Source organism: Ziziphus jujuba, chromosome 5 (assembly GCF_031755915.1).
Source record: "Ziziphus jujuba cultivar Dongzao chromosome 5, ASM3175591v1".
Classification (NCBI taxonomy): Eukaryota; Viridiplantae; Streptophyta; class Magnoliopsida; order Rosales; family Rhamnaceae; genus Ziziphus; species Ziziphus jujuba.
In genome coordinates this window covers 3,212,165-3,238,405 of record NC_083383.1, presented here as the reverse complement: position 1 = coordinate 3,238,405, position 26,241 = coordinate 3,212,165, and the positions used below count along the sequence as shown (strand labels likewise).

Below are 26,241 nucleotides of genomic sequence, written 5' to 3'. Positions count from 1 at the left end.
CAATGTACAAACATCCCAAACTTGAGAGTATATGTATTAGCCCAAGTACATTGTGGAAGATGGGCTGGTGGCCTAAGGCCCATAACTGTCTCTTAAATTGGATACTTTTTGATTGGGCGACAAGTAGTTTACATCGTCGGGACAGTAGATGCCAAAGCAGAGAAATGTACAACTTTAAAGCTACTTATATTTGGAAATAAAATAAAATAAAGCTTAAACTACTTGATCTTTTTTTGTTTTTTTTGGTATGATTAAACTACTTGATCTCTTTCTACAGTTTCGTAACAGACGAAGCTTGTAAACCAACCCTACTAAACTGATCTAAATACCTTGATCTAAGAAGAGTTTTTTCGTTTTTTGTTTTTTGTTTTTTGTTTTTCATTTTTTTCATTTTATTATTATTATTATTATTATTATTATTTTGTTAAGGGAATCGAAAAAGAATTTAAAAGATAATGTCACGCTTCACCTACATTACAATATACTCGCTAAATATGTAAAAAGTTTATTTTATGTTCTTTTCTTGTTACTGAATTTTGCTCAAGTTGCATACACAAATATATTTCTTATTTATATTTAGAAAACAATAAGGATTTCAAGTATGAAATTAGATGAGAAAACAAAAGTCCAGTTCTAGAAATTTCACTGTCTTTTAATTTTCTTTGTAATAAACTTTAGTTTTGACTTGTCATGTTTCAATAGTTTTTTTTTTCTTTTTTTTCTTTTTTTTATCTATTTAATTTTCTGCTAAGTACATGTTACTTATAACTATCTTTCTGCTAGTAAAGCCCATTTCCGTATGTTAATCCATCTTCCAATGTGAAATTTCTTCTCTTGAAAATCAAACATATAAAAGTGCACAGTACATTTTCCAAATTCACTTCTTTACTGTTAATAGAAGATGGTTCCCAATTCACTTCTTTACTGTTAATAGAAGGTGGCTCCAAACTCACTTCTTTACTGTCAATAGGTGGCTAATTGATAATATGTCACTCCATTTCTTTCAGTTTCATTGGGCTTCGTCTTGAATTCTTCTTAATTGTATTACATATGTACATGGAAGATCTGAATCACAGGATTTTAATTATAATATTACATTACAAAATCAAAACTATATGATATTTACTAGGAAATTGATCTTATTTTAAGTTGCTTACTATCTAAGAGAGTAAAATTTTATTCGATTCGGAGTCTAACAAGCCTAAGTTTTTCTTTGTTTTTTTAGTAATTGAGTCTAAGTTGAATTTATAGAAGAAAGCGCATTTTCAACCAATTCATTTTTAAGATTTTTAGAACATCTCCAAAGGATTTTCTAAAATTAAAAAACATTTTTTGTCAAAAAAAAGCATTTTATATTTAAATAGTTAAGTTTTAAAATCTTATCCAACAACACTTTTTATTTTCACTTTTTATTTTTATTTTTTCAATAAACATTTATTATTATGTTTCTTTCCCTCTGTTTTTTTTGTTTTTTAGCAAGTAAAATATATTATGATTATCTAGGAATTTGATCATCATTAGATAATAAATAATATTTTTGGCTTTCTAAATTTGAAAAGCCAAACCCACTCTATATTTTAAAAAGTTAAAATACAGAATGGATTGTAAAGTAATTTTACATATTAGCTCTTCAAATTAAACATATAAAGAATTTCTTAAGACTGCTCTTACAAGCTTCAACAAACATATATTAATTTCAAATTCCCATTCGGACCTTCACGTGTCTTATCCAGTTCACTATAAACATGAACAAACCTAATAATATTGACGGATAACAAATGACACAAAACAACAAGAAACAAATTGACATTATAAAGTACCATCAGAGGCATATACTTTCCTAGCAAGATATTGAAGGATGTTAGTTGTATTTTAAGTAATAATTATACAATTATAAACTTCATGGCACATAGTTCATATAGTTCGTATATACTTTCGGTATGGAAAATGACGTGAGATTTGATAGGAGGTGGGTTAATGTAGAAATTTCCAAACCGATGTACAATGTCAACGGTGTGACACGGTAACCTCACAATCCATATCCAAAAGATAACACAAATCATAACCAATTTGTTTAAATCTCCATGGTTGATTTTTAACATAATCCCCACAACTCATAAACCGCACAAAGGCCTATCTCCATAGTCCACACCATCATCAAGGTAAAGGAATTCTAAATCATAATTAATAGCCCCAAAAAAAAAAAAAAAAAAAAAGTGGAAGACATTTTTCATTGGATGAACAGTGAAACAAACCTATGTTTCACGTGTCATAAAATTGTAAGGCTACCATTTAAACAAGAAGCTCCACAACAGAACAAACATTTGTTTGTTTTGATTATTTCTTTCAATGGGGAAGCAGCCCAAGAAAAACAGTTGCGTCGTTTGTGTCTATCATTATTTAACCAACTTGGAGCTTCTATTTGTCTGTTACTTTATTTTTATTTATTTATTTTTTTCCCTTCGTTTCAATAAGATATTTTAGAACCAATCCATTGGATTTTAGATGATAAAATTTATTTTTCTTCATTTTCTTGTTTTTTTTTTTCATTTTTGATCTAAATATTTGAAACGAAATTGTTTTTCACATTTCCATCCACCAAATCATCCTCTTCTATCATATAAAAAAGAAAATTAAAAAAATATAAAAAAGCCTCTCCGATTGTCCTCCACCTCTCCTTAACCCCTTTTTTTTTTTTGGTTCGTCTGTACACTACCATTATTTCGCTGGTATTTATAAAGAAATTTAAAAAAAGAAGAAACGGAAATTTAAGAACAAAGATCCGGTTCTGCACTAGTTGGTTGCTCTAGCTACTCGGACATGCTTCTGTTATGAGTTGGATAGAATTTGAGAATTTGATCACAGTGATGATCACCAAGGACTACAGCTTTTCTTCTTTGATTGGCTGCTGCTACTCGATCTTGCTAATCCCAATACGCTTAACCACAGCGTTCCTAATTGCATCGGTGTGCAGACACAGACCGTTCTGCTCAATCCCGGACATGTAGTTCCTCACTTCCTTTCTGATCATCTCTTGCATCACAGCCAGGAACTCCGCACTGAAGAACTGTTTCTCATAACATAACTCGCCGCTCCGATCGCTCTGATTAAAGGCGCTGGCTGTTTCTCGTTGCACCGATATTGCCGGTGTTTGGGGATGTAAGTTCTGGGTGGGGGACACAGCCCGATTGGATCTGAACCCGCAACCTTGATTCGATACCTCACCTGAATCGGATCCAGGCAGCGAGAGGCTGAGCGAAGTAGGTGGATCGGTGGTAGAAGATAGAGTTTCCAACTGCTGACCCGGCGCAGAAACGGGTACGGTTATGGGCGGTGGTCTATAAGCATGGGATGGAGAAATACCGGGTAAACTGGATTCGCTCAAATCGGATCCAGACGGGCTACCCGGGTTAAAGCACAGACCCGATACGACTGTTCCCGCACCGACACTGGCAGATCTCTTGAGAGGCTGCTGTTCATGCTCATCACCGTTCAAATCATCGGTCATCGAGGAGCATTTCCGCTTAAGCGTCGAGTTCCAGTGATTCTTAATGGCGTTATCGGTGCGACCATTGAGAAGGCGGGCGATCGTGGCCCACTTGTTACCGAACCTTTCATGGGCTCTGATAATGGCTTCATCTTCTTCGGGGGTAAAGGGCCTATGTTCGACCTCTGGAGAAAGCTGGTTACACCACCTTAGTCGACAAGACTTGCCGGATCGACCAGGGATGGACTTGCTGATCAGAGACCAGTTCCTTGGGCCGTAGTTCTGAACAAGTCTCTGTAACGCTTCGTCTTCTTCGGGGCTCCACGGACCTTTTATCCGATCCAATTCTTTCTTTGTGGAAGCCATGGATGTAGAAGATCCTATTCTGAACCAAAAGGCAAAGAAAGCAGTTTTTTTTTTTTTAAATAAAAAAAAAAATTAAAACCAAAATACAATAATTGAGGGCTGAAAATTTTGTACAGTTAGGGGTAAGCGGGTTTTTAGAAGGGCGAGTCAAGAGAGGCTAGGAGTGGTAGAGGCGGAGCCTCACCTTGTTCTGAGAGGAAGGAGGATGATACAGGAGTGGGAGGATATATATAAGGAAGGGAAAGGGGGTAACTGGTTGGGCCGGTGGCAATGACCGGTCATAGCCGTTGTGAGTGGAGGATTCTTCCAGGCAAGGCAGTTACTAGCATACAGCTGTAAAAGGACACGCGTCGCTTCCGTACACTCTCTAATTTACACGTATAAACACCGCCTCAGCCCATCCTAAATTGTAACCAAATAAAATTAAAGATTAAAAGGGAAAAGCTTTTACTTTACTGTGCAAACTGTACACGTCTTCAAGTTACACTCTCTGCATGCATGATGAAGTGGGCCACACCTTGAGACAATCCAACGTACTAAAATCAATCGCTACTCAATGAGATTTGACAAATATATCGATCAGCAGCAGATTGACTCCCATAAAAAAAATAATAATAATAATAAAATTAAAATTAAAAAATTGAATATCAATAAGTCCTAAATTCATTGATTAAGATTCAACTGTTTTAATTTGGCAGTTGAAAATGCAATGTTTGGAAATTTTAAAAAAAGTTATGATAGTCCACCCATTTAATATCCAATAATTCTAGAATTGGGGTATTTATTATCAATGGTTAATGAACCGTTTTGGAAGTTAGGGGAAGGTAAAATTCAAAGCAAACGTGGTGTTTAAGATATGCAGGGAGAGATAGTTATCTTATCGGCAAAGAAAATTTGAAAATATTTAAAGAATTTTTTTTTTCTTTTTTTTTTTTTCTTTTTGGTTTGAAAAAAATAGAAGAGAGAGGGGGTACGGCTGGGTGGATTGGAGCGGATGACTTTGACCAAAGGCCAGGCTGGAGAGCATTTAGGTAAAGGATATTTTTCATAATGGGAAAAGGACGCACGGAAGTGCTCAGCTGGCCCATAAAACGACAAAATTCAGTAGCAGAATCGGGGGACGAACGCTACTCCAAATCTGTCACTCCAGCCTGTAAAATGCCCAGCCCCACTCCGCGCTCGCACTCCCCCATATCCAACGGCCTACTCTCTACCGCCACGTGCCGGTCACGCTCCCCGAACTGCCAAAACCGACTTCACCGTCTTTACCCACCTTCTCCCCTAATTTATTTCTATCCCTCCCTTTCCAATTTCCCTTTCCTAATGCTTCCTCCATTTTATTTTATTTCGTTTTCAATCTGCTGTTTCCCCTAAATTATGTTGCTTCCCTCCACTTTTTCTATTCCTGTCAATTTTTTTCCTTGGAAACTAATAATAAAATAAAAGCATCTCAACAAAAAATACCATGTCCACTCACTCTTTTATAATTTTTCAATTCTGTCAATCATCACATTCCATATTCTATTGTTATATTTAGAATTTAATACATCTTACCATATACATGGTGTTAATTAGTTCCAACCATAACTTTCCAACTGAAAATATTTAGATCGATTCCCTAATCTACAAGGACACTTTTCCATTTGACTTTAAACCTAAATCAAGATAACCCAAAATCTTTTTAAAATCACCCAAATTAATTAACCATGGAAAACGCTGCCACTTAAATCTGAAAGGAAAGTGCATGTTGACAAAAGTTAAAAATACAATCTAGCAGTTAAAAAAATGTTGTTAAATTGTTAATAAGGGTAGGTATTTTGATATTTTTATTATGTTTATTTTTATTGTGTTTGTATGTGTGTGGTAAAGTTAATAGTGGTAGGTTTGCTTATACATGATAAATTGTTATATAAAAGGAAACAGCATAAATAATCAATGGCAATGGGATAAGTGTATGAATGTTCTACCATTTCATAATTACGACATCAGAACACGAAAAATAGTAAAGAGAGGAAAAAAGTCCACCTTTTTTCCAACATGACCCAATTCAAGGACAGTGCCATTCATGCCCAAACATTGTTAGGTGCCTAATTTTAACCAATTAAACGGCGTGAGTAACACGCACGGAAGTGCGTGGGAAAAGCGTTCTTGAGTAGGAAACAGAAAAAACGGAAAAGGAAAGAGAGGATGGAAACAAAAACAGAAAGCAGAGAAAAAGGGGAGCGGGTGAGTCCCTATCTCCAAGTCTTCAATGTGCAAGTCGTTACGCGGGAAACAGCTGTCCAAGACTCCCTTGCTGCAATGCATACACGCACTCTCACGTGCCACGCGCACCCTTACCTATTTCCCTACCCAACCCTGTCCTTTTCCTGTACTCCTCACGTGAATTAGTCCGCCACACGAGTTCACCTCACGTGAGGTCAGCACCTCCACCGTTTATTTTTATTTTTCCGGTGCCGACTCGGGAAAACCCCCAGTTACTAGATGAGTAAAGTTTCAATTAAATTTGCTTTACTTATCTCTCCCTGTCCTTTTTTTTTTTTTGGGGGGGGGGGGGGGGGGGGGTGTGGATGGTGTAAACTTGTAATCAAATAATTGCAATGTTAAAATTTAATCGAGTTATTCCAAATATATAAAATTAAATTACTTTGAACCGATAATGGTCAATTTCATTTAATCTAGGTGTTGGATTTTGATTTTTAACTTAGATGTAAACATATATGTTTTGAAAACTTTCAACTTTGAATGCCAAAACTTTATTAAACATAATAATATGAGAAGAAGATGAATATAAATGCTCGGAAATGTAGCTGTCTATGGATTAGAAAGTACGACTAAAATTTAATAAAAATAATACAATTATATAGAACATCTAATATTAATCAGTTTTTATAAATGCTCTTGAACAGTTCAGCTACTAAAATCATTAGTAGATTAATCTACTCATTTTTGTTATTAATAACCCAGAGATGTACTTAAACAGGAAGGCATGGATTCACCATTCATTCTTTTTTTTTTTTCTTTATTTAATTTTTTGCTTGAAATCATTCTTCTTCTTCTGTTTTTTTTTAATTTATTGGCCATATAATAAGAAACTAATTGGTAGTCCTGAAAATAATATATTTTTAAATTTAAAAGTATAACAAATACTAGAACTAACATTTTTTGAATATTTTTACCAAAAAAAAAAAACATTTGTTCTAAAAATTATCTTTTCATTGCACTTGTTAATTAGCATATATAATTTCGAAAGTGTCATATTAATTTCAACATATATACCAAATAAAAATTAGTTGTTAGATAGAAAACTAATATAATTTATCAGCATTTATGGATCTATTCCGTGTAAAACATATCATACAGTTTTACAGAAATAATTATACAGATGGTTTTTAAAAAACAATATACATATGTAGATATAAATTTGGATAATTGTGGTGGTGGGTTCCTTTCAAATTAAAGAGAATAAAACATTTGGATATACAATTGTGGGAGTAATCGAAAATAATAGAATGGTCCCGTAGATGGGCATGTCTATCGGACTGCATGGCTTTTTGCAACAGTTTCATGATTTGGATTCTGACAACTATGCAAAAGCCATCAAGGGTGGCTTCATCTAACCTCTGCACAGATATTCCTTTAAATATTGTTTAAGCTAGTAATAATAAATTATAACCAATTAGGGGACCAGATCTTCTTCTTTAACTAAATGGTATGTTTAATTAATCTACGAGAATGTCACGTGGTCTAGAAGGAGCAACGAGGTTTCCTCAGGTCTTTAATGAAACTATTGAAGATGCCCGTAATTTATATATTTAATTACTCACCAACATTTATGTCAGATTTTATAGTTAATTATATGACAAAACGTTTTTGTTTTTAATTTTTTTTTTTTGGGTCCCTTGGATGGTATAGTATGCAGATACATGATATTATATCTAGCTCCTTGTGAGGAATGGTCAGCGATTTCATACCGAAGATATAAAAACAAAAAGCAAACTAGTGGCAAGCAATAACTATGGAATACATGGTTTATAATTTAAACCAAAATTTTATATTATTTAAAAAGTACCCAATTTTTATATCTAATCGATAAAAAATAACCAAATTATAATTTAGATGATACAGTCTGTTAGACAAAACAGCTCCTCAAATAGGGTTGTGATGATGTATAGAGTGCTATTGGAAAATTATAAACGAAATTATTATTGAAATAATATTGACTTTTATTTATTTATTTATTTTTGGAAAACCATATACGTACTTTTATTGATACTTTTTATAATGCCTTTTATTAAATATTGATCATTGGTTTTGGTACATAATTAGTGCATTGTTACTGGCACATACTCTAGAACAAATGCTTGTTTTGTTAAATATACTTTAGAACAATTCTTATCTCCTACTACGGTACTCTTTTTTTTTTTTCTTTTTTTTTTTTTTCCTTTCTTTGAGTTGGAGAATTTTGGTTTTTTAGGTTATATACTAGTATACTCAAAAATATATATGTATATATATATATATATTAATACTCATTTTGAACACGTGTAGACGATCAATGAATGTAAAACGTGGCAGTAAGAAAGACCGCTCCACCGTGGTGGGTGGGACCCAGAAGTTAGCCACGGAGGCAAATAGAGGGAGGACCAAACGACATCCGACAAGCAGAAAGAGGTGTTTACTTAATGGGGATGACTGTTGGGATGGGGCAGCGATTTATTTTGTCAATTTGTGAGATGACGTCGCAGGTGCGCTCTTATAGCTTCAACGGACCCAACTGCAACCGCGAAGCATAATAATAATAATAATAATAATTATTATTATTATATTAAATAGAAATTAAACTATTGCCACGTCGGTTGGTGCCAGCTATAATCCACTGGGGGTAGTTCCAAGAGAGAATCATACTATAGGGATTCGCGAGGAGTCTGTTGGGGCCCACTTACCATGATTTTCCGCTACATGCATCCATCGTACGACGTGAATGCCTGACGTGACGTATGATTGCCTGCACCATCGTACGGCCCTTATTGACTGCTCTCTCTCTTTTTGATTTTTTCTTTTTCTTAAATAATTTTACCTTTTTTTTTTATAATAAAAATAATATATAAAATATCAGTGGATGGCCGCAATTGATACAGTGGATGGCTGCAACTGGGTAAGTAGGAGAAGCGACAATGTGAACATTAACGCTGTTACATTAGTACATTTTATTTGTACGTGGTAAAAACATGACTGTGGAAATTATAGTTAATTTTGACAGTTTTGACGGATTTTATGCTTCTATTATATATTTTAAAGACGATTCAGATAATTTTTTACACTTTGGATTCTTAAATTCTGTGAAGGAAAATCATAGAAGAAAAAAAAGGGATTGCTGATGAAATGTTTAGATATAATTGCATCAAATTAGTTATGAATTCAATAAGACAAAAAAGTTATGGTAAAGGATTTAAGCTTGAAGCGTCACAATCCCATGGTGCCAACAAATATGAGTACAAGTTTATTATGTGGACCAAGATAAAAACTTACACAAATCTGTACTACGTACTCTTTCAAAAACAAATCAGTACTATGTATGTTCTTTCATTAGCTTTCATTTACTTGTTAAATGAAAAAAGATTGCGAACAAATGTTGATTAAATACTTTAATTTTTAAAATTAAACGTACACACGAAAGTGATAAAATGATATTCCCTTTTCTTGTTTTTTCTTTTAATTGGAGAAGGGAAATTTTATTACAATGGTATTCCTTTTGGTGATCCTCCTTATTGATTCATTGGAACATTGCTTGTAAAATTAATATGGAAATGGATTAATCTAAACAATGGGTTGGTGTTAGATATAATTTTGTTAACTGTTACTGATATTGACTTTACTTAATCATGGTCTATGAGGACAATACAGTGCTAAAAACTTCTAGACTTTTAATTCCATTTCAAATTTATAAAGTTTTATTAATAATATGATTCTTTGAAAGGTCTTTTTTGTTTATTTATTTATTGGTGAATAAGGTCTTCTTTTTTAGGAATTTACAAAAAAACAGAGTGAATAGTTTTGCCGAAACAAACAAATCCTAACACGTCTCCACTTATATTTAATATTGAACCATGACTCTGGAAAAGCAATCCAATAGTCATGTCAATCCGGTGTGGACCCACATAGTTCCCATTGGGCATTACGCTCACCACAGACGGTTTTTATTTCATGAAAGTTTATTCTAACCAAACTTGGCAGGTAGACGTATTTAATTGCAAATTGGAGGGGTGGAAGTGCGTAAAAGCTAAGGCCTAGTCCTAGCCTTAGACGGCGGCTTTTATTGGGCTGGGCCCAGTGGTTGCCCAAGAATCTCCATTCTCAAATTTCTCCACCAGAGCCACCGTAACTGATGATTGATAAAGCAAACAACAACAACAATTACAGCAAGTAGTAGTTGTAGTAGTAGAGGCTGGTTCCTAAACAAATAAATTTGACAAATATTTTTTAATAAATAATTTTAGCTATTGAATGAGGTTCATCTAACAGTTGAAAACTGTTTCATACTTAATGGATTGTAACTAAAAATAAATATTTATTAACTGTTGGATAAAGAAAATCAAATACTAAGATTATTTGTTAAAAGTATTTGTCATAACATTTTTTTTTTAATTATTTTTTATCGTTGGGAAGCCATTATCCCTATTTTGTACCTTTTATAGCTTCAAATTAATGATTTTATCATTTTATTTACACAAGGCATTCAAATAGATCTTTACCATGTCTTTATAACTTTTACTTAAAACTTTGAAATGAAACGATAAGTAAATATTAAATTTTAAAATATATATGGATCAATAGAAAAACTAATCTGATATGATACTTGAAGAAATAACTATTTATTTTGAACTATTAATATTTATAAAAACTATTCAATTTAAATTTCCATTTGAAAGTCTTGCAAACAATAATAAATGTTATTAATAAAATATCGCAGGATAATTATTATTTTTTAATTATATAGCATTTCCTATTTCCATTCGCAATACTTAAATTTTAAATTCAAATGAATACGTGGAGCTTTTTTTTTTTGGGATTAAGTCTAGGTGGTGCTTATATATATATATATATATATTGCAGTGAATTGTTCTTTTTTTTTTTTCTTTTTTTCTTTTTTTTTTTGAACTTTTGATGGGATGTTTAATGTTTTTTAAGCAATAAGTTAGTTAATAAATAGATAATTTCAAAAAATATTAGTTTCAATTTTCAAAAATACGTAAAATGAGAACAATTTATAAATCATTCATATCCATATTTTATCCATATTTGAAACGAAGTTTGAAAAATAGGTATGTGCCTAATTATCTAAGCCGATGACAGGCCTAATTTTCAATTTGGGTCCTATAGAAGGCCCATAATCACAAAATATGACCAGAGCACAATGACATCTACTAAAAAAAAAATTTGCAAATGAAATTCAGAAATTGGTGTATGAATTTGTCAATTTAAACTTGTAAAAATAATTTATTAAAAAAAGAAAATTGCACTAAAGAAGTACGGAAAATAAATAAATTCATATATTGAAAAGTCTGAGTATTAATTCAATAGACTTGTCAATAATTGTAAAATTCTTTTATTTATTCCCTTGGATTCCACTGCATATCCCAATTATTGGAAACATGAATTTCTCAGACACGTGCATTGGGAGCTCATTTGAATATTTTTATTTTTTATTAGATGGAGTTCCGACAAGTGGACTCGCTATTGAGTTGGGGATTTATTGATATCACGCTGCGCACTGTTTATATACAACATGGCCCTTCTAAACCACTGCCAAAAAAAATTTGTTTCTTTTAAACCACTTTCGAAGTGCTGATATACTATTTCAATACTCAAGGAAAAATCTAGCTTTATCCTCAGTTTCTCCACTATGCACCCAAAATTCCATGTACGAACTGGAGCTTAAGTAGTTTCTCAATGGTCAAATACTTTTACCAGGAAGTAAGGCATCTGTTCAGGGTAGTTGATGCAGCTTTTTCTCTTTGGCAGGATCAGTTAGTTCAGATTCAATTTCTAATTACTGATTTAGTAGTTATGGATGCCTATCCAAATTCTATATATATATTAAAAAAATTACATATAATTAATCCATACATTTAATTTTTACGCTTATATTATCCGAGGTGTAAAAAATAGTTCTATATAAAATAATAATAATAATAAATACTGACGTAGAGATCCAATTAATAAGTTATTTAAAGAGGAAGCAATGTACAATGTACATCTAGCTTTAGAAGCAAGCTTGAGAGAGACGCAGCCAAAAGGACCCCCAACTCAGAGACATAACAATACGGCGCAAAAGTGAGACAGATGAGCATGAAGCTTTGCTTCTTGTTATTGATACTTACGGCGCACGCCTACGCTGCAGCGACATCTCAACAAGAAGAAGAAGAAGCAGCAGCAGCAGCACACAAACACATATTTATATTAGCAGGACAAAGCAACATGGCCGGTCGAGGAGGCGTGCTTGACAACAACGCCACCGATGAGCTGACATGGAATGAGTTCGTCCCCAAAGAATGCCAGCCTAATCCCTCCATTCTCCGATTCTCCGCTAACCTTGCCTGGGTCGAAGCCCGTGAGCCTCTCCATGCAGACATCGATGTCAAAAAGGTAAATGGGATTGGACCCGGAATGCCATTTGCTCATGAGCTCCTTGCCAAGGAACCCAAATACGGAGTCATTGGCCTTGTGCCTTGTGCCATTGGTGGGACTACAATTGACGAGTGGGCCAAAGGGACTCCGCTTTACAACCAGATGGTGAGGAGGGCTCGAACTTCATTGGTTGGTGGAGGCAGAATCAGAGGGTTGCTGTGGATGCAAGGTGAGAGCGATACCAATACTTTACCGGATGCCGAAGCCTATAAACCTAAATTGGAAAAGTTCTTTAATGACGTCCGCTTTGATATGATGTCTCCTATGCTTCCAATTGTCCAGGTACGCATTTCTCACTATGTTTTTTTATTCATCGAAATTAATTAATTATAAGAGCAATTCGACAATCTTCTTAAAAATGGTGGGTTCATAATACACATCACTTTAATTTCTTTTTCCAAATTTGTTGGTTTTGGATGCGGCTATGTAAAATACAAATATTCGCACAAATAATTTGATTAATCTATCCTTATATGTCCTTATATTTTGAAGTCTTGTCGAGAGGATAATAAAACAACATCTATTACTTGTAGATCATATCGATATATAAAGCTGACTGAAAGAAGACCCAGAATATATAAACTTAATAATAATTAATTAATATAAATCATATGCATGTGATGCTGTGGCCTACTAGCCCAGGTATTATGTGTAAAAAGAAAAAAATGAGGCTTGGTGCTAAAATCAAGTAAATATATATATATATATATATATATAAAAGAATGGTTGTAACCCAGGAAGCAACGGGTGAATTTAATAATTGAAAGTGGATTGTTGATCTGAAAGATAAATAATGTAATGAAATAATAAAGTGTTGTTCTTGGGCAGGTGGCCATTGCATCAGCAGAAGGACCATACATAGATGTAATTAGAAAAGCTCAGCTGGGACTTTACCTCCCAAACGTGGTAACTGTCGACCCCAAAATATTCGCAGTAATTCAACCGGACAAGCTGCACCTAACCCCTCAGTCCCAGGTTAAACTTGGGACGATGATGGCTGATGCGTATATGAAGTTGGTTGCCAATTCTACATCCAAATTAAGCAAATCCACTGCTCCTCCAACACTTTCTAATTTTGCTTTTCAATTAGCTGTAATTCCCCTGTTGAGCTTTTCCCTCCTGATGATCCTAACCACCAATTCCTTCACAAGCCCATCAGTCCAGTAGGTATTATTTTTATGTTTTACCAATCTCAACATACAAATCAAACCTGTCAAGTTTTGTATGATGTGGGAACAACGTAGGCCAATAAACCAACATTTCAAAAGCTTAATTGTAGTTAGAATGTAAATATGTTTGTTTGGATTTCAATTCAAGATTAGTTTTTACGAATTATTTATTTATTTACCGAATGTTTCTAGAAATTAATGGCATTACGCAATGGCTGTATAGAGGAATATGTATTTCTATATTCTCTAAAATTAGTTTGGAATTTAAATTTTGGGTAAAATACATTTAGCTCTTTAAATTATGATATACACTTTATTCCAAAATTTTAAAAAGTGACATATTATCCTTTGAATTATTGTTTTATTTGTCACATTAGTTTAAATTTTCAACTTTGTCTAATAAATTTGACAAAAATTAAGGATAAAGACCGTTTCAAAATAAAATTATTTTTTGATAAAATTACGTTTGTTCTAAATTACTAATGTTCATAAAATTCATCTATTAAGAATGCATAATTAGACTAAATTGAAAGAGAAAAAAACCAATAATTCAAGATACAATGTGGCATTTTCTGCAGTTTAAGAGGCAAATGCATTATGTGTAATGATTTACATTTAACCCACCCTAGTATTTTTATTCACCATTTGCGCTGTAACGATCACAAAAGCGTCTGGGGACCTCTTTTATTAGTATAGTAGTGGATGCTAATTATGTGAAAGAATCCAGCATCATTTGATGGAAACTTTTAATCCCACTCGGAATCCATCAACAATGACAAACGAAGAAAATAATAATGACATTCCAATTCAAGTATTCAGAAAATCATTGACCAGCTAACAAGCACCTTCATCCTTCTACTACAAGAATTGATGGATGAACCATACATACAGATTACAGATGGCGATGTTTTTCCAAATTCAAGTATTCGGTTATTTTTAACCTGGATTGGGCGGGATTCTCAGTGGGGAAACAGGGCGCAAGGTGGGATTACCCATTTTCCCACCATAAAAGAAATTAATAATAATAAATATTTTTCAAAGCATTTTTTTAACCAAAAAAATATTATATACTCATATTTAATAATATAATTGTTTTTAAGTATAACAAAAATATATGAAATATAACACACACACACACATATATATATACAGGGTGGGGAAGGGAATTAAGGTTTTTTGCCCCAGTCCTGCCCAGTTCCTCGTTTAAATTGGGATTTCCAACCCCTTTGGCTCCTCGCAAGGATTGGGGATAAGGGGGCAAATGTCATCCCTATGAAATGGTAGTGTAGTGTTATCGCAATACTAACAAATGAACTTCCTTTGGAAGAAAATATTAAACTAATCAAATTTAAGCATTATTTTTTGGTAGTGATTATAATTTTTTTTTTTTTAATCTAGAAAAAGAGGAGAATGACCCAAACCCACCATTTTGATATAGATGTAAAAAGTATATTACTATTGAAAGAAAAATAAAAGTATACTAATTTTTTAATCAAAATATACTCATTTAGAATTTTTCAAAAAAAAAAAAAGTATATTAATATTACTAGATCAAACTCATTTATCCATTTAAGATATCATCCTTCTTTTAATGTTTTCACCAAAATAAAAAAGAAAAAAATCACCTTGATTTTAACGTAAAGTAGCCAAATCTAGTTCTAAAAACCCACAAGATTTGGCAATGCCAACGACCCTTGCTTTTATCAGTTTCCAAATTAATGTTAAAAGTTCGATTGTGTTGCTTGTAAATGTGAAACAGACAATGGAATAATAAAGCAAAATGTAACATTATAGAAGAAATGAGGCAAATGCCTATTTATGTTTTTCCCAAATAGGAGAAATACTAATTTTTGTTGGATTTTCCTACTATTGTTATGTCCCTATCCTTAATTACATCAATCACACAGAAAACACAGCTAAGCAAATTTAATTCAGGCATCCACATTGTAAAATTTATTTAGAAGCCAGATCCCTTAAAGCAGAGTAAGAGTAATTATTTTCCATGTGTTTATGTGTGTGTATTTTTTATTTTTCTGCCACTTTCATACATAAATCTGGCTGCTGCTTCAAATACCCTTTTCGTACATATTTCCTTTTTCTCTTTTTTGGTAGGCTCATTAGATATTTGTAAAACAGACTAAGAGTAATTATTATCCTTGCTCTTTTTTTTTTTTTTTTGTTGCTAGATTAATTGTTCGTTACTTTCATAAGTAAATCTGGCTGCGGTTTCTAATACCCCGTTCATACATTTTTTCTGTTTTTGGTAGGTTCATCAGATAGCTGTTGGTCAAATTTTACATCATTCATTCCATGTGAAGTGTATAAAAAGCTGAAATCATATCCTCACTAGCAAGTAGGCAAGGAAACCAAAGAAAACGGTCGAACGTGAATATATATATATATATATATTATGAAAGCTCTGTAAGCAAAACTACAGTTTGGAGTCGATTGGCCTTAAAAAATTTCATAGATAGAGAAAGAATCTTCTGAGAATTCATAATGGGTTTGTTCAAACTGGTATTGATATTGGGTATAATGTCAATAGGCGGTGTGGGTACAGCCAGAGGGGCTGGGGTTGCGAAGGACATCTTCATCCTGGCAGGTCAGAGCAACATGGCCGGCCGTGGTGGGGTCGAAGGTGGCAAATGGAACGGTTTTGTACCCCCAGAATGTGCACCAAATCCGTCCACTCTCCGACTCAGTGCTCAGCTAAAATGGGAGGAAGCCAAAGATCCACTCCACGCAGACATTGATGTGGGCAAGACTTGTGGAGTCGGACCCGGAATGTCCTTTGCCAATAAGGTCCTCCAAGCCCACGCCACAATTAATGGAGTGTTGGGTCTGGTTCCTTGTGCAGTTGGTGGTACTAGAATCAGTGAATGGTCACGAGGAACTCCGTTGTACGGTGAGTTGGTGAAGAGAGCCAGTGAGTCATTGAAGGAAGGGGGACCATTCGTGGGCTGCTGTGGTATCAAGGAGAGAGTGACACCGTCAGAAAAGAAGATGCTGAGGCTTATAAAGGAAACATGGAGAATCTTATAACGAATTTGCGTTCTGATCTTAACATTCCAAACCTCCTTATTATCCAGGTTGATTGCTCTAGTCGCCATTAATTTTATTTAATTTAAATAAATCATTATTAATTTCACTGTTCTCTTGGACCCTGCTTAAGGTCGAATGCTGGTATAACAGTTGCGTAGCACACCTCTTTTTCAAAAATTATATGATATTCAAATTTGAAAATTTAATTTGTGACCACCAAAGCTGCCAATTTTTTAATCATTGGTGTTAGGGTACAATTGAATTTCCTCTAAGCCTGGACGCATAAATATGTGGTGTGCGATATATATGCAGGTGGCACTTGCATCAGGAGAAGGCACATTTATAGAAACTGTGAGAAAAGCTCAGCTGGAAATCTCGATGCCGAATGTGAAATGTATAGATGCCAAGGGATTGCATCTCAAAACAGATAATTTGCACCTCACTACTACCTCTGAGGTTCAATTGGGTCTAATGTTTGCCCAAGCCTTTCTTAATTCTTAGCTCTTAATCTTCCCCTGTATCTTTTAATCCATGTTTTCTAATTTAAGGATGCTAATTAAGCAGTATTTCTATGCTTGTTATTGCATTCATATTTAGGTTTGAAGCATTTTCATAGAATTGTGTTGTGATGTCCAGGAGATCAGAATTAATTTTGCTTTTCAAGTTTCCAATTTTCATAAGATTTGGACCAGCAAGGTTAATGTAGTTGCATCAGAGGAAGGAAAGGTGTTTTAATTTTGAGGTGCTTTAGCTTTGTCTCACATTCGGTGTACCTAATATGAAAGAAGTCACCTCTGCTGGTAATGAGTTTGCAGGTTTTCTATCCTTTTTTTCTCAAAAAAAAAAATAAGAAGGGTAAAAAGTTAGGTTTTTATCTTTTTGTGGGTAATTCACTTAGTTATTATGACCATAAGCAGCTGCTGCAGGCAAGGAGACTTCCTATATCCAAAAAGCATCACCTACCTACCAAACTATAATCAACCCTTCTAAATTTTAATATCAAATTTCAAACACTTTGTGGTGCAAGAAGAAAATCATTGTAGGGGAAAAAAAAAAAAAAAAAAAAAAAACTTTGTCAGCGTGATCGTGTACTTAAAATAAAATAAATTTTAAATCTAAGTCGACATAAAAAAGCATTGTTTTTCTTTTTATTATTTTTAAACAGTTATTTTGAAATACTCTCGTGTAATCTTTTTTTATTTTGAAAGCGATTCTCTCTCCCCTCACATTACTTCATGATATTTATTTTATTAAAAATTAAATAAAAATAACACCAATTACCGCCTAACTTTCTCTCTATATGAAAGTTTTAGGATTAATTAAGTTTTGATAACCTCCATTTTAAAAATTTTACAATTTAGATCTTTAATTTTTTAATTCAACAATATATAAATTTTTAATTTTTTAATTTATAACAATTTAAATTTTATTTGAGATTTAACTAAAATATTTAATTGTCATTTTACATAATTGACGTTAAATTATATCAATTTTCAAATTAAAATATAATATAATGTCAAAATATTAAATTTATTTATAGAATTTTATACTTTGATACTTTTTAATAAACTATAACCATTGTTAACTGATATTTAATATAAACAAATTATATATAATTGGATAAAAATTAAAAACTAATCATGTACTTATATCCATTCTGTCTATTCGAGTTACAATCCATTCGCATGAGAATAAAAATATTCTTGTAATGATTTAAAAAAGAAAAATTATCAAATTTAATACTTTTATTTGGTTGTGATATCAATCACTGAAAGATAATAACGGTAACACACGGTGACACCCTAGGATAATGCAATTGAGTAAAGAAAGTCAACGTCATATAAATGTTGTTGAAAAGAATTTCTGATTTTTTCGCACCAGACCAAAGAGATCAAGACTTTGTTCCAAAAAAACTAAAGAGGTCAAGCCTGCCACAGAGACGAGAGAGAGAGAGAGAGAGAGAGAGTGAGAGAGGAAGTAGGGACTAGGGAGGAGCGACTCAAATGGCTTCAACATCTTCATGGAACCTGATTCTCCAAACAAGCTCCTTGATAGTAAGGAACGGCACTAAGGTTACTCACCGGGAGGTTTTCGACTCCTCAAGTGGTCTACTTAAGGTGGTGGCTTGTGCAGGCGTTGGCATTGATAACTTCAATTTGTCCCAGGCTGATTCCTCTATCAAAGCAGGTTCACGTTGCTTCTTATTCTTTGGTTTTTTATTTTCTAACCTCTCATTCATGCAATTATTCTAGCGGTTTATGGTGGGTTCTTTGAATTTTTTCATTATTATAAGGTTAACGTTTAGGGTTTATGGTCTATTGGTTTTCTATTTTGCCTAAACTGGGTTTCGGGTATTTGATTGATTTTTTTCATTTAATTCGAAGACACCGCACACTGGCAAACTGTTCCAGTACATAGTCACAACTTGACGTGCCTTTTCCCTTATTCCTTTCAAGTGGATATGCATTTCATGTTCAGGGAAGTGGCAGTGAAACAAGCATGTAGGGACGCATATAGGTGGGAAAACACTTGCAATAATGGTTGGATCAGGAAGTTGCTCGGCGTGAAAGGAGCTTAGTATGCATGTTATTGCACACGATCCATATGCCCCTGCGGATCGTGCACACTCAGTTGTTGTGGAGCTGGTGGCCTTCAACGAGGCCATATCAACTGCAGATTTCATTTCCATGCGCATGCCTCTCACCGCTGCTACATCCAAAATGTTCAATGACGATGCTTTCTCTAAGATGAAAAATGGAGTACGAATATTTAATGTTGCTCAAGTTGGAGTGATTGATGAAGAAGCCTTATTTAGGGGCCCTGGATTCTGGATTTGCTGCTCAAGTTCTGTTCTGTTATTAAGGATCCTCATTAACTAATTCAAGTAAACAACATCTAAAGAGTTAGATTTATTCTTTTTCGTTTTCTGGCTGCACTTGATGTCTTCACTGACGAGCCTCCTCCAAATGACGGCAAGTTGGTGCAGCATGAAAATGTTACTGCAGCTCCTCATCTTGTGCTAGCACTACAAGGGCTCAGGTGTGCTTGACAGTCTAATATTCCCCTTTTCTATTTAATTTCTAACTATTTCTAGTTTCTGATGAATGTCTAGAATTCCTGGTGTCTGATTTGTTGTATCAGGAAGGTGTGGCTATTGAAATTGCTGAAGCTGTTCTTGGGGCTTTGAAAGGGGAGCTCTCCGCAACTGCTGTGAATGCAGCCATGGTCCCTGATATGGTAAATATTTCCATATTCTTTAGTGATATTTGTTATTAGTCTAAAGTTTACTGATATGGGTGCATACTTTTATGGAATTTTTTCCTGGTGAGAATTCTAGGTGTAAATGGTGCTAAGTTTGTGAGATAGTATGAAGCAGCCATCTTGATTTTTTTTTGTTCTTGCCTTATAGCAGGTGGATTTGTCTTCATGTATGCTGCTTAATCTAGGCCAGAGTCCACCCATATCCTTGAAATGCAAATGAATGGCTGTTCTTCTTTTGGCTGCACACATTAGAAAATTTGTCTTCATGTATGCTGCTTAATCTAGGGCAGAGTCCACCCATATCATTGAAATGCAAATGAATGGCTGTTCTTATTTTGGCTGCACACATTAGAAAATAAAGGCATTAGTGGGCAAAACTCTGCAGCGTACACCCTTATAACTAGAGCCGTGGTAACTCCATCTCCATGTGCTTTTTCCCTAGTTCACGGTTCTTATCAGAACTAGCACCGTTTGTTACCTTGGTAGAAAAGCTGGGCAGACTAATTTTGCAATTGGTTGCACAATTAGTCTGTATCAGGAATTTGGTTACACGATTGGGAAATTTATATTCAATAAACCGTTATCCTTGTTACTACCCTGTTGTTGGTAGTTTCTGGTTCGTTTTTCGTATGCCAACCCCAACTAATTAACTACCAACATATTTGAAAGACAGCCACTAAAAACTTTTGTAAAACACTTCTTGCTGGGGAAGAGACTGCTGACTAGAGGCCTAGTTGGCCTTACTGGGTCAAATGTAGACACTCTGTATCTTTGGGAGAAAGAGTCACTTGGATACCAAGTTCTTGAAAATTTTCCGAACTGGGGCTTTTTATTATTATTATTAATTATTATTGTAACCAACAAAGGCCAAAGCTATTACATCTTTGGCATGTTATACCATACAATAGGGCAAGTCCAGAGAGACTATCAATTACGTGTCCAGACCATTGAAGATGTTAGCCACGTTGCAAGGAGGAGTGGCCAACTCACAGAGGACGTGTCCCGACCAGGTATTCGCTACCTGTTGGCTACAGCAATGAAATTGTATTATATGAATTGATTCAGGGAGCAATGCAACATAAGGGAGGGGAGGTGTACCTTTGACAACTAACCATGACAGTCAGACTTAAAACTCTGCTACAACAAACATCAGACTGCAGCATGAGTGTTACGAATGTATAATTCAATATATATATATATATATATATTGTCTTAAAAATTGTGATTAATATATTAGATATATATTAGTATAATTCCATCATTAATTAATATTTGATTAGAAGTAGTTTTTCATTGTATTTGGTAGGGAAGTGAAGAGATAAAGGAAGAAGGTGCGATCGAGACCAAGGTGGAGGCGGTAGATTACGGTTCACCTGCAGCTAAAGACCAACAACCCCACAAAGAAAATGCAAGTGCGGTTCATCCGACTCGCAAGGGACCTGGTTCACCCAGAGGCCGTGGTGGTGGTGTCCTAGCCGATGCAGCTCAAGCAGTTGGAAAAACCTTTCAATCTGTGAAGGATACCAGTTCTGGCGGTGGGCAAAGATGAAAGCAAACAATGATGCCTTCCAACATGCTTGGAATTTGTTATCGGGGAATGCAATTGTTAGACTTTGTCTTGGGATTATAGCTCGTAATTTCAAGCAGCATTTTAAAATATATGGAATTGCTTGGTATTTGTTTGTTTTGTTTAGAATTTTCTTTTCCGCGGGCTTAAATATTACTGTATTTGTTCCTCTGTAACGTGGATTATAGTACTTGTTGTTGATTAAAGACCATAATCAAGTATATATCTAAACGATAATTTTACTGGCATAACATTAATAGAAATTGACTGCAGCGAAAATGGACAACCAAATCATGGAAAGAGACGGAATACAAGGACCCTCTAATGCTTTAAGCTAACATGATCTATACATTTTACTTCAATTTCCACCTTAAAAACATAGATAACTTGCACCTGATTGTAACCCTTAACAAGTTTAAATTTGCAGAGTCAAATTCAAATTAAACTGCATCGTACCACAATCAAATCAAAATTAACGGCTTACTAGCCGTACGCCTGGCTTATTATTAGGCTAGGCATGATCCATGAAATTCTCGGCTTATGCTTGAATGCTTAACACATAACCCATGAAATGCCTCCTGCTGTTCAATTCATTGCGCAACATATTATACCCATGTTTATTACTCCCAAAAAAAAAAAAAATTGAACACACATTGTACCCATGCAGCAGCAAGCCTCTAGTATTACACAACCTGGCCTCCCTTATTTCAAGAAAATGGAATTCGATTTAGTTTTATCTGTCGCAATACGAAAACTACAGGCCAAATATTTCTTAGCGTCTTCAATACATACAAAATATAATACGATTAATCCAAGTATTATCATAATTATTGTTATTATTTTTGGCAACGCTGAAAGTCAACTGAATTACTTCTTTTATTTTTGATAAATTCAACTGTCTTAAACATGTGAAGCACGATATAAATGAATGAAAGGATATTGCAAAAAGAATGAGAGAGGCCTAAATAATGTTGGGCTAAGCTGAGCAAGCAAGAAAAATATGGAGGCATGACATCTTAAATATGATCCTTTCTTTGCCTTAATATGATAATTCAATGGTAAAAATTGTTGTTTTTTCGTAGAATAATTCAAATTCGAATTCTCCACCTCCATTATCATATACAAATCTATATATTTTTGTTTTCTTTTTCATGGTCGACGAAGAATTAGTTAAATGTTTAAAGCCATATTAGCCATTTAGATTACCAAGTTAATTGTCTCCATGTTTATCCTATTTTGGATGATATGTCAGCATTAATCATAAATCAAATAGCGGTTTCAATAAACTCAAACCAATGTGTTTCATTTCCATCTAGATAATTAATAACGTGTTAAAATGAAAAAATAATTTTGAATTTGACAAAACTCCAAGAAAACAATATTCTTTACGTACCCAAAATAGAGAAAGGAAGCCCAAATGTTATTCTCATTTTCCCCAGCATGCTGATTATTACAAGATGGTTAAGTTCTCCTTCCCTATAAAAGCTTCTTGAACTACTCTTTATTAACTTTGATTAAAATCTCTTTTAGAAACTTGAAACACTCGGGAAAACTGTAAGCCTTAAAAATCATAAACAACTTTTTAAAAGTTACGTCAAACAATGTCTAAGTATATAATAGGGTAAAAATATATAAAGTTCTTCTAAACTACTTAATTAAGAGTAGTCCCCTAACAAATAAACGTTTGTAATTTAGAAAGATGTCGCTTAATAAATTTGAATATAAATTTTGTAATTGATAAAATAATTACAACAGTTGCAATTAATAAAATAAATGCAACAGCTTTTTATTACAATATTTCCACGTTTATTAATTTTATTATAGTACCTAAATATCCAAATAAGATCCATAAATAATATAACGCAATTAACTACAACGAATATAATAATTATATTATAACATAATTGAGAATATAAATAAATTTTATAAAGATTTGTGCTAAAAAGTATAATGTCCAAGCATTTAAAGAAAAGAGTAAGAGAATTAAAAAAATATGAAAAATAAAACAATTAATATAAAATTAATAAATATGAAAGTCTTTAATCTTGTGTATATTCTTTTCATAGTCGATAATATCATTTTCTTTTCCTTTTTTTATATTAAAAAAAAATCTATATTTTCAATATTTAAGTAAAGCTTTCAAAAAATGTGAATGATATATTTCATCTGTGACGTTAATATGATTATTTTAAGTCATTATATGATTTACCGTTACTGCCATATATAAATTATTTATCTTCTTTCTTTTCCTTATTTGAGGTTGAGAAGAAGTATTATACTAATATTATATTTCCGAATGAATGAAAAAGAAAAAGAAAACAAATAATCCATAAACAAGTTGCATATGCTTTTTATTTCATAGATTAGCGCGTCAAATTACAAAGCATGCACTTGACCTACAAAATTACAACTAAACATAGATTCCTAGATTGAACGAGAACCAGATCCAGACAGAAGGTAGAGTTAACAAAAGCAACCACGCATAATGGTTGCTGCGCACCAGAACTCAAATACTGACCGGACTTCACTTCCTGTTTTACTCCCAAATACCAACTTCCATAAACCCATCCTCCGTTGCACAGCCCCTAAACATCCCAGTTGTATTAAAACCATAAGCCACTTCCCCTTTACTAGACACTGCGATAAGCCCAGCAAAACCTTCGTCGAGCCGTTCCTTGATGACAAAGTCCACAGCCTCTTGAAGGCCCAGGCCCTTATATTCCATCACAGCCGCCACCTCACGCGCGAGAGTGCCGCGAATAATGGCTTCTCCTTCTCCAGTGCATGAGACCCCACACAGGTTACAGGCGTAGGTCCCAGCACCAATGAGTGGTGAGTCACCGATGCGGCCGGTCATCTTGTTCATCAGTCCACCTGTGGACGTGGCTGCTGCGCAGTGGCCCTTGCTGTCCACCACCACACATCCCACTGTCTCAGGCGCATATACACTGATTGGAAGGCCATTCATGATTAGAGGGCTTTCCACTCCAGCGCTGCAAGTTTCCAATCCATGGGTTGGAAGCCTGTAATCGAACTGTACCACCACCAAAACCAAGACACAATTCATAAAGTTAGGCCCGCCTACTCTTAACAAATATTATTTAAATGGAGGAGCATCGATGACATTATAAATCAATATGTACCAGAATCTTGTTGGCTTCTTTTGCTAACTTGAGCATTCCCACATTTTCGTTTGTGATGAAATAATCGTTTTCCACGACCTCAAGGCCCTGTTCATTAGTACATACCAAAACTATTAGATTATAATTTTCAATATAAATATGGAGTACAATTTTACAATACTAGGGTCAGCAAACTGCTACATCCAAAATCTAACACGCCATCACATAAAACTGAAATAAAATAATATTTTTTTTACAGAGAAACGTGGGAGACCAAGACACCATATTATATACACGTGTCAGTGCACAGATACGGATACCGTTTCTGTACACGTGAACTTGGAAGGAAACACAGGAGATTTAGATGGAAGAAAAAAAAGAAGACAATGTTTTGCAACTGCATAATATCAGAGGAGGTCATATATGGCAAAAAATAAATAAATAAATAAATATAATTAAATATAAAAAAAATAACAAAAGGGTAAATAGATAGAGAGCAACCTGTTGTCTGGCGAAGTCCTCGGCGCCTGAAAAGGCGAGATAAGAATGGGGAGACTTGTCCATGACGAGTCGAGCGAGTGAGATCGGGTTCTTCACGGTGGTCAGGCCCGAAACGGCGCCGCATCTCCTTTTGGGTCCATCCATAATGCTGGCTTCCATTTCGACGGTACCTTTTTCAGTCAGGGCAGATCCACGCCCTGAGTTGAAAACAGGGTCCGTTTCCAGTTCTCTAACCTGTTTTGTAAACAGAGCAAACAGAGCCCATTCAGGCATTGATTTGGAAGAATTGGCTTAAATATAATAACAAAATAGAAAAAAATAATTAACAATTGTTTATACTCCTACAAAATCAATTGGTTTGCCTAAAAAAATTTTAAAAAAAGGAAAAATCCGCATGCGGCGGCATTTGGAGTCAAATATGAGTATTCTATGAGCAAAAAGAAACGAAAGGGAAAGAAAAAGGGAATTCCGTAAAATCTCTGTATCCTCGAAAAAGAATTAGTGGATAATTAAAGAGAAAAGGGTGCGGGCGAGGAACGAAGGAAGGAAGGACGTACAACAAGTTCAACAACATCGATGGCAGGGAGATTAGAACGAAGAGCTGAAATGCCAAGATTGAGGCAGCGAGTGAGGAGTTGTTTGGCCTCCTCTTGACGCTCGAATGGGAGATTTGGGTCGACACCAGCGCCACCGTGCACCGCTATAGCCCACCCTCCCATTTTTCTCTTTGCCTCGCTCTCGCTTTCGCCCCTCGAATGTGTGTTTTTTTTTTTTTTTTTTGGTTGTGCGTGTGGTTTTCTCGCTACGCAAACGGAGTGGGTTGGTGCATTAAATAGGCGCACTGCTGGTGTTGTATGACAACAATACCCCTTCTCGTACTCGGATTTGAATTTCTAATTAAACTTAAATTATAATTTTTGCCCTTCGCATTGCATCGATTTTTGTTATGTTATATGTCCACTTGTTGCGGATGTAGGCCCTACGCCCCCAGATTCCCAAACGCATCACTCCTTCTTCAAATTTAGTGCCTCCCCT

At 34.4% G+C, this 26,241-nt stretch overlaps 3 protein-coding genes, 1 long non-coding RNA gene and 1 pseudogene across 7 annotated transcripts; 3 read left to right on the top strand and 2 right to left on the bottom strand.

Annotated features, from left to right (window-relative positions):
• Positions 1 to 2,594: 2,594 nt before the first annotated feature.
• On the bottom strand, positions 2,595 to 4,060 carry LOC107420003 (transcription factor MYB44). The gene has a single exon (XM_016028861.4). The coding sequence runs from the start codon at positions 3,851 to 3,853 to the stop codon at positions 2,912 to 2,914; it is 942 nt and encodes a 313-aa protein (XP_015884347.2). The 5' UTR covers positions 3,854 to 4,060; the 3' UTR covers positions 2,595 to 2,911.
• Positions 4,061 to 12,106: 8,046 nt separating this feature from the next.
• Positions 12,107 to 13,870, top strand: LOC107419984 (probable carbohydrate esterase At4g34215). The gene is made up of 2 exons (XM_016028834.4): positions 12,107 to 12,826; positions 13,373 to 13,870. Exons 1-2 carry the CDS (start codon positions 12,200 to 12,202, stop codon positions 13,709 to 13,711), a joined length of 966 nt encoding a protein of 321 aa, XP_015884320.3. The 5' UTR covers positions 12,107 to 12,199; the 3' UTR covers positions 13,712 to 13,870.
• A 1,846-nt stretch (positions 13,871 to 15,716) lies between these two features.
• On the top strand, positions 15,717 to 17,327 carry LOC107419986 (probable carbohydrate esterase At4g34215; annotated as a pseudogene).
• A 1,319-nt stretch (positions 17,328 to 18,646) lies between these two features.
• Positions 18,647 to 21,789, top strand: LOC112491964 (uncharacterized). 4 transcript variants are annotated; one of them, XR_007241346.2, is made up of 5 exons: positions 18,647 to 18,942; positions 19,234 to 19,794; positions 19,897 to 19,992; positions 20,165 to 21,192; positions 21,323 to 21,789. It is a non-coding gene; the product is annotated as an uncharacterized LOC112491964 (long non-coding RNA). The 4 variants fall into 4 exon arrangements; XR_007241347.2 differs by having other exon boundaries at positions 19,212 to 19,794; XR_003056285.3 differs by having other exon boundaries at positions 18,647 to 19,794; positions 20,165 to 21,026.
• A 2,117-nt stretch (positions 21,790 to 23,906) lies between these two features.
• LOC107420012 (probable isoaspartyl peptidase/L-asparaginase 2) lies at positions 23,907 to 26,015 on the bottom strand. The gene is made up of 4 exons (XM_016028872.4): positions 25,764 to 26,015; positions 25,207 to 25,440; positions 24,727 to 24,813; positions 23,907 to 24,617 (listed from the first exon to the last, which is right to left on the bottom strand). Exons 1-4 carry the CDS (start codon positions 25,923 to 25,925, stop codon positions 24,120 to 24,122), a joined length of 981 nt encoding a protein of 326 aa, XP_015884358.1. The 5' UTR covers positions 25,926 to 26,015; the 3' UTR covers positions 23,907 to 24,119.
• Positions 26,016 to 26,241: the final 226 nt, after the last annotated feature.

Bases quoted from the DNA above. Each gene is read 5' to 3' on its own strand.
- LOC107420003 (XM_016028861.4), bottom strand. From the start codon at position 3,853: ATGGCTTCCACAAAGAAAGAATTGGATCGGATAAAAGGTCCGTGGAGC.
- LOC107419984 (XM_016028834.4), top strand. From the start codon at position 12,200: ATGAGCATGAAGCTTTGCTTCTTGTTATTGATACTTACGGCGCACGCC. The intron at 12,827-13,372 runs GTACGCATTTCT...GTTCTTGGGCAG, and splicing joins CTATGCTTCCAATTGTCCAG to GTGGCCATTGCATCAGCAGA.
- LOC107420012 (XM_016028872.4), bottom strand. From the start codon at position 25,925: ATGGGAGGGTGGGCTATAGCGGTGCACGGTGGCGCTGGTGTCGACCCA. The intron at 25,441-25,763 runs GTACGTCCTTCC...TTTACAAAACAG, and splicing joins TCGATGTTGTTGAACTTGTT to GTTAGAGAACTGGAAACGGA. The intron at 24,618-24,726 runs GTACATATTGAT...GTGGTGGTACAG, and splicing joins AAGAAGCCAACAAGATTCTG to TTCGATTACAGGCTTCCAAC.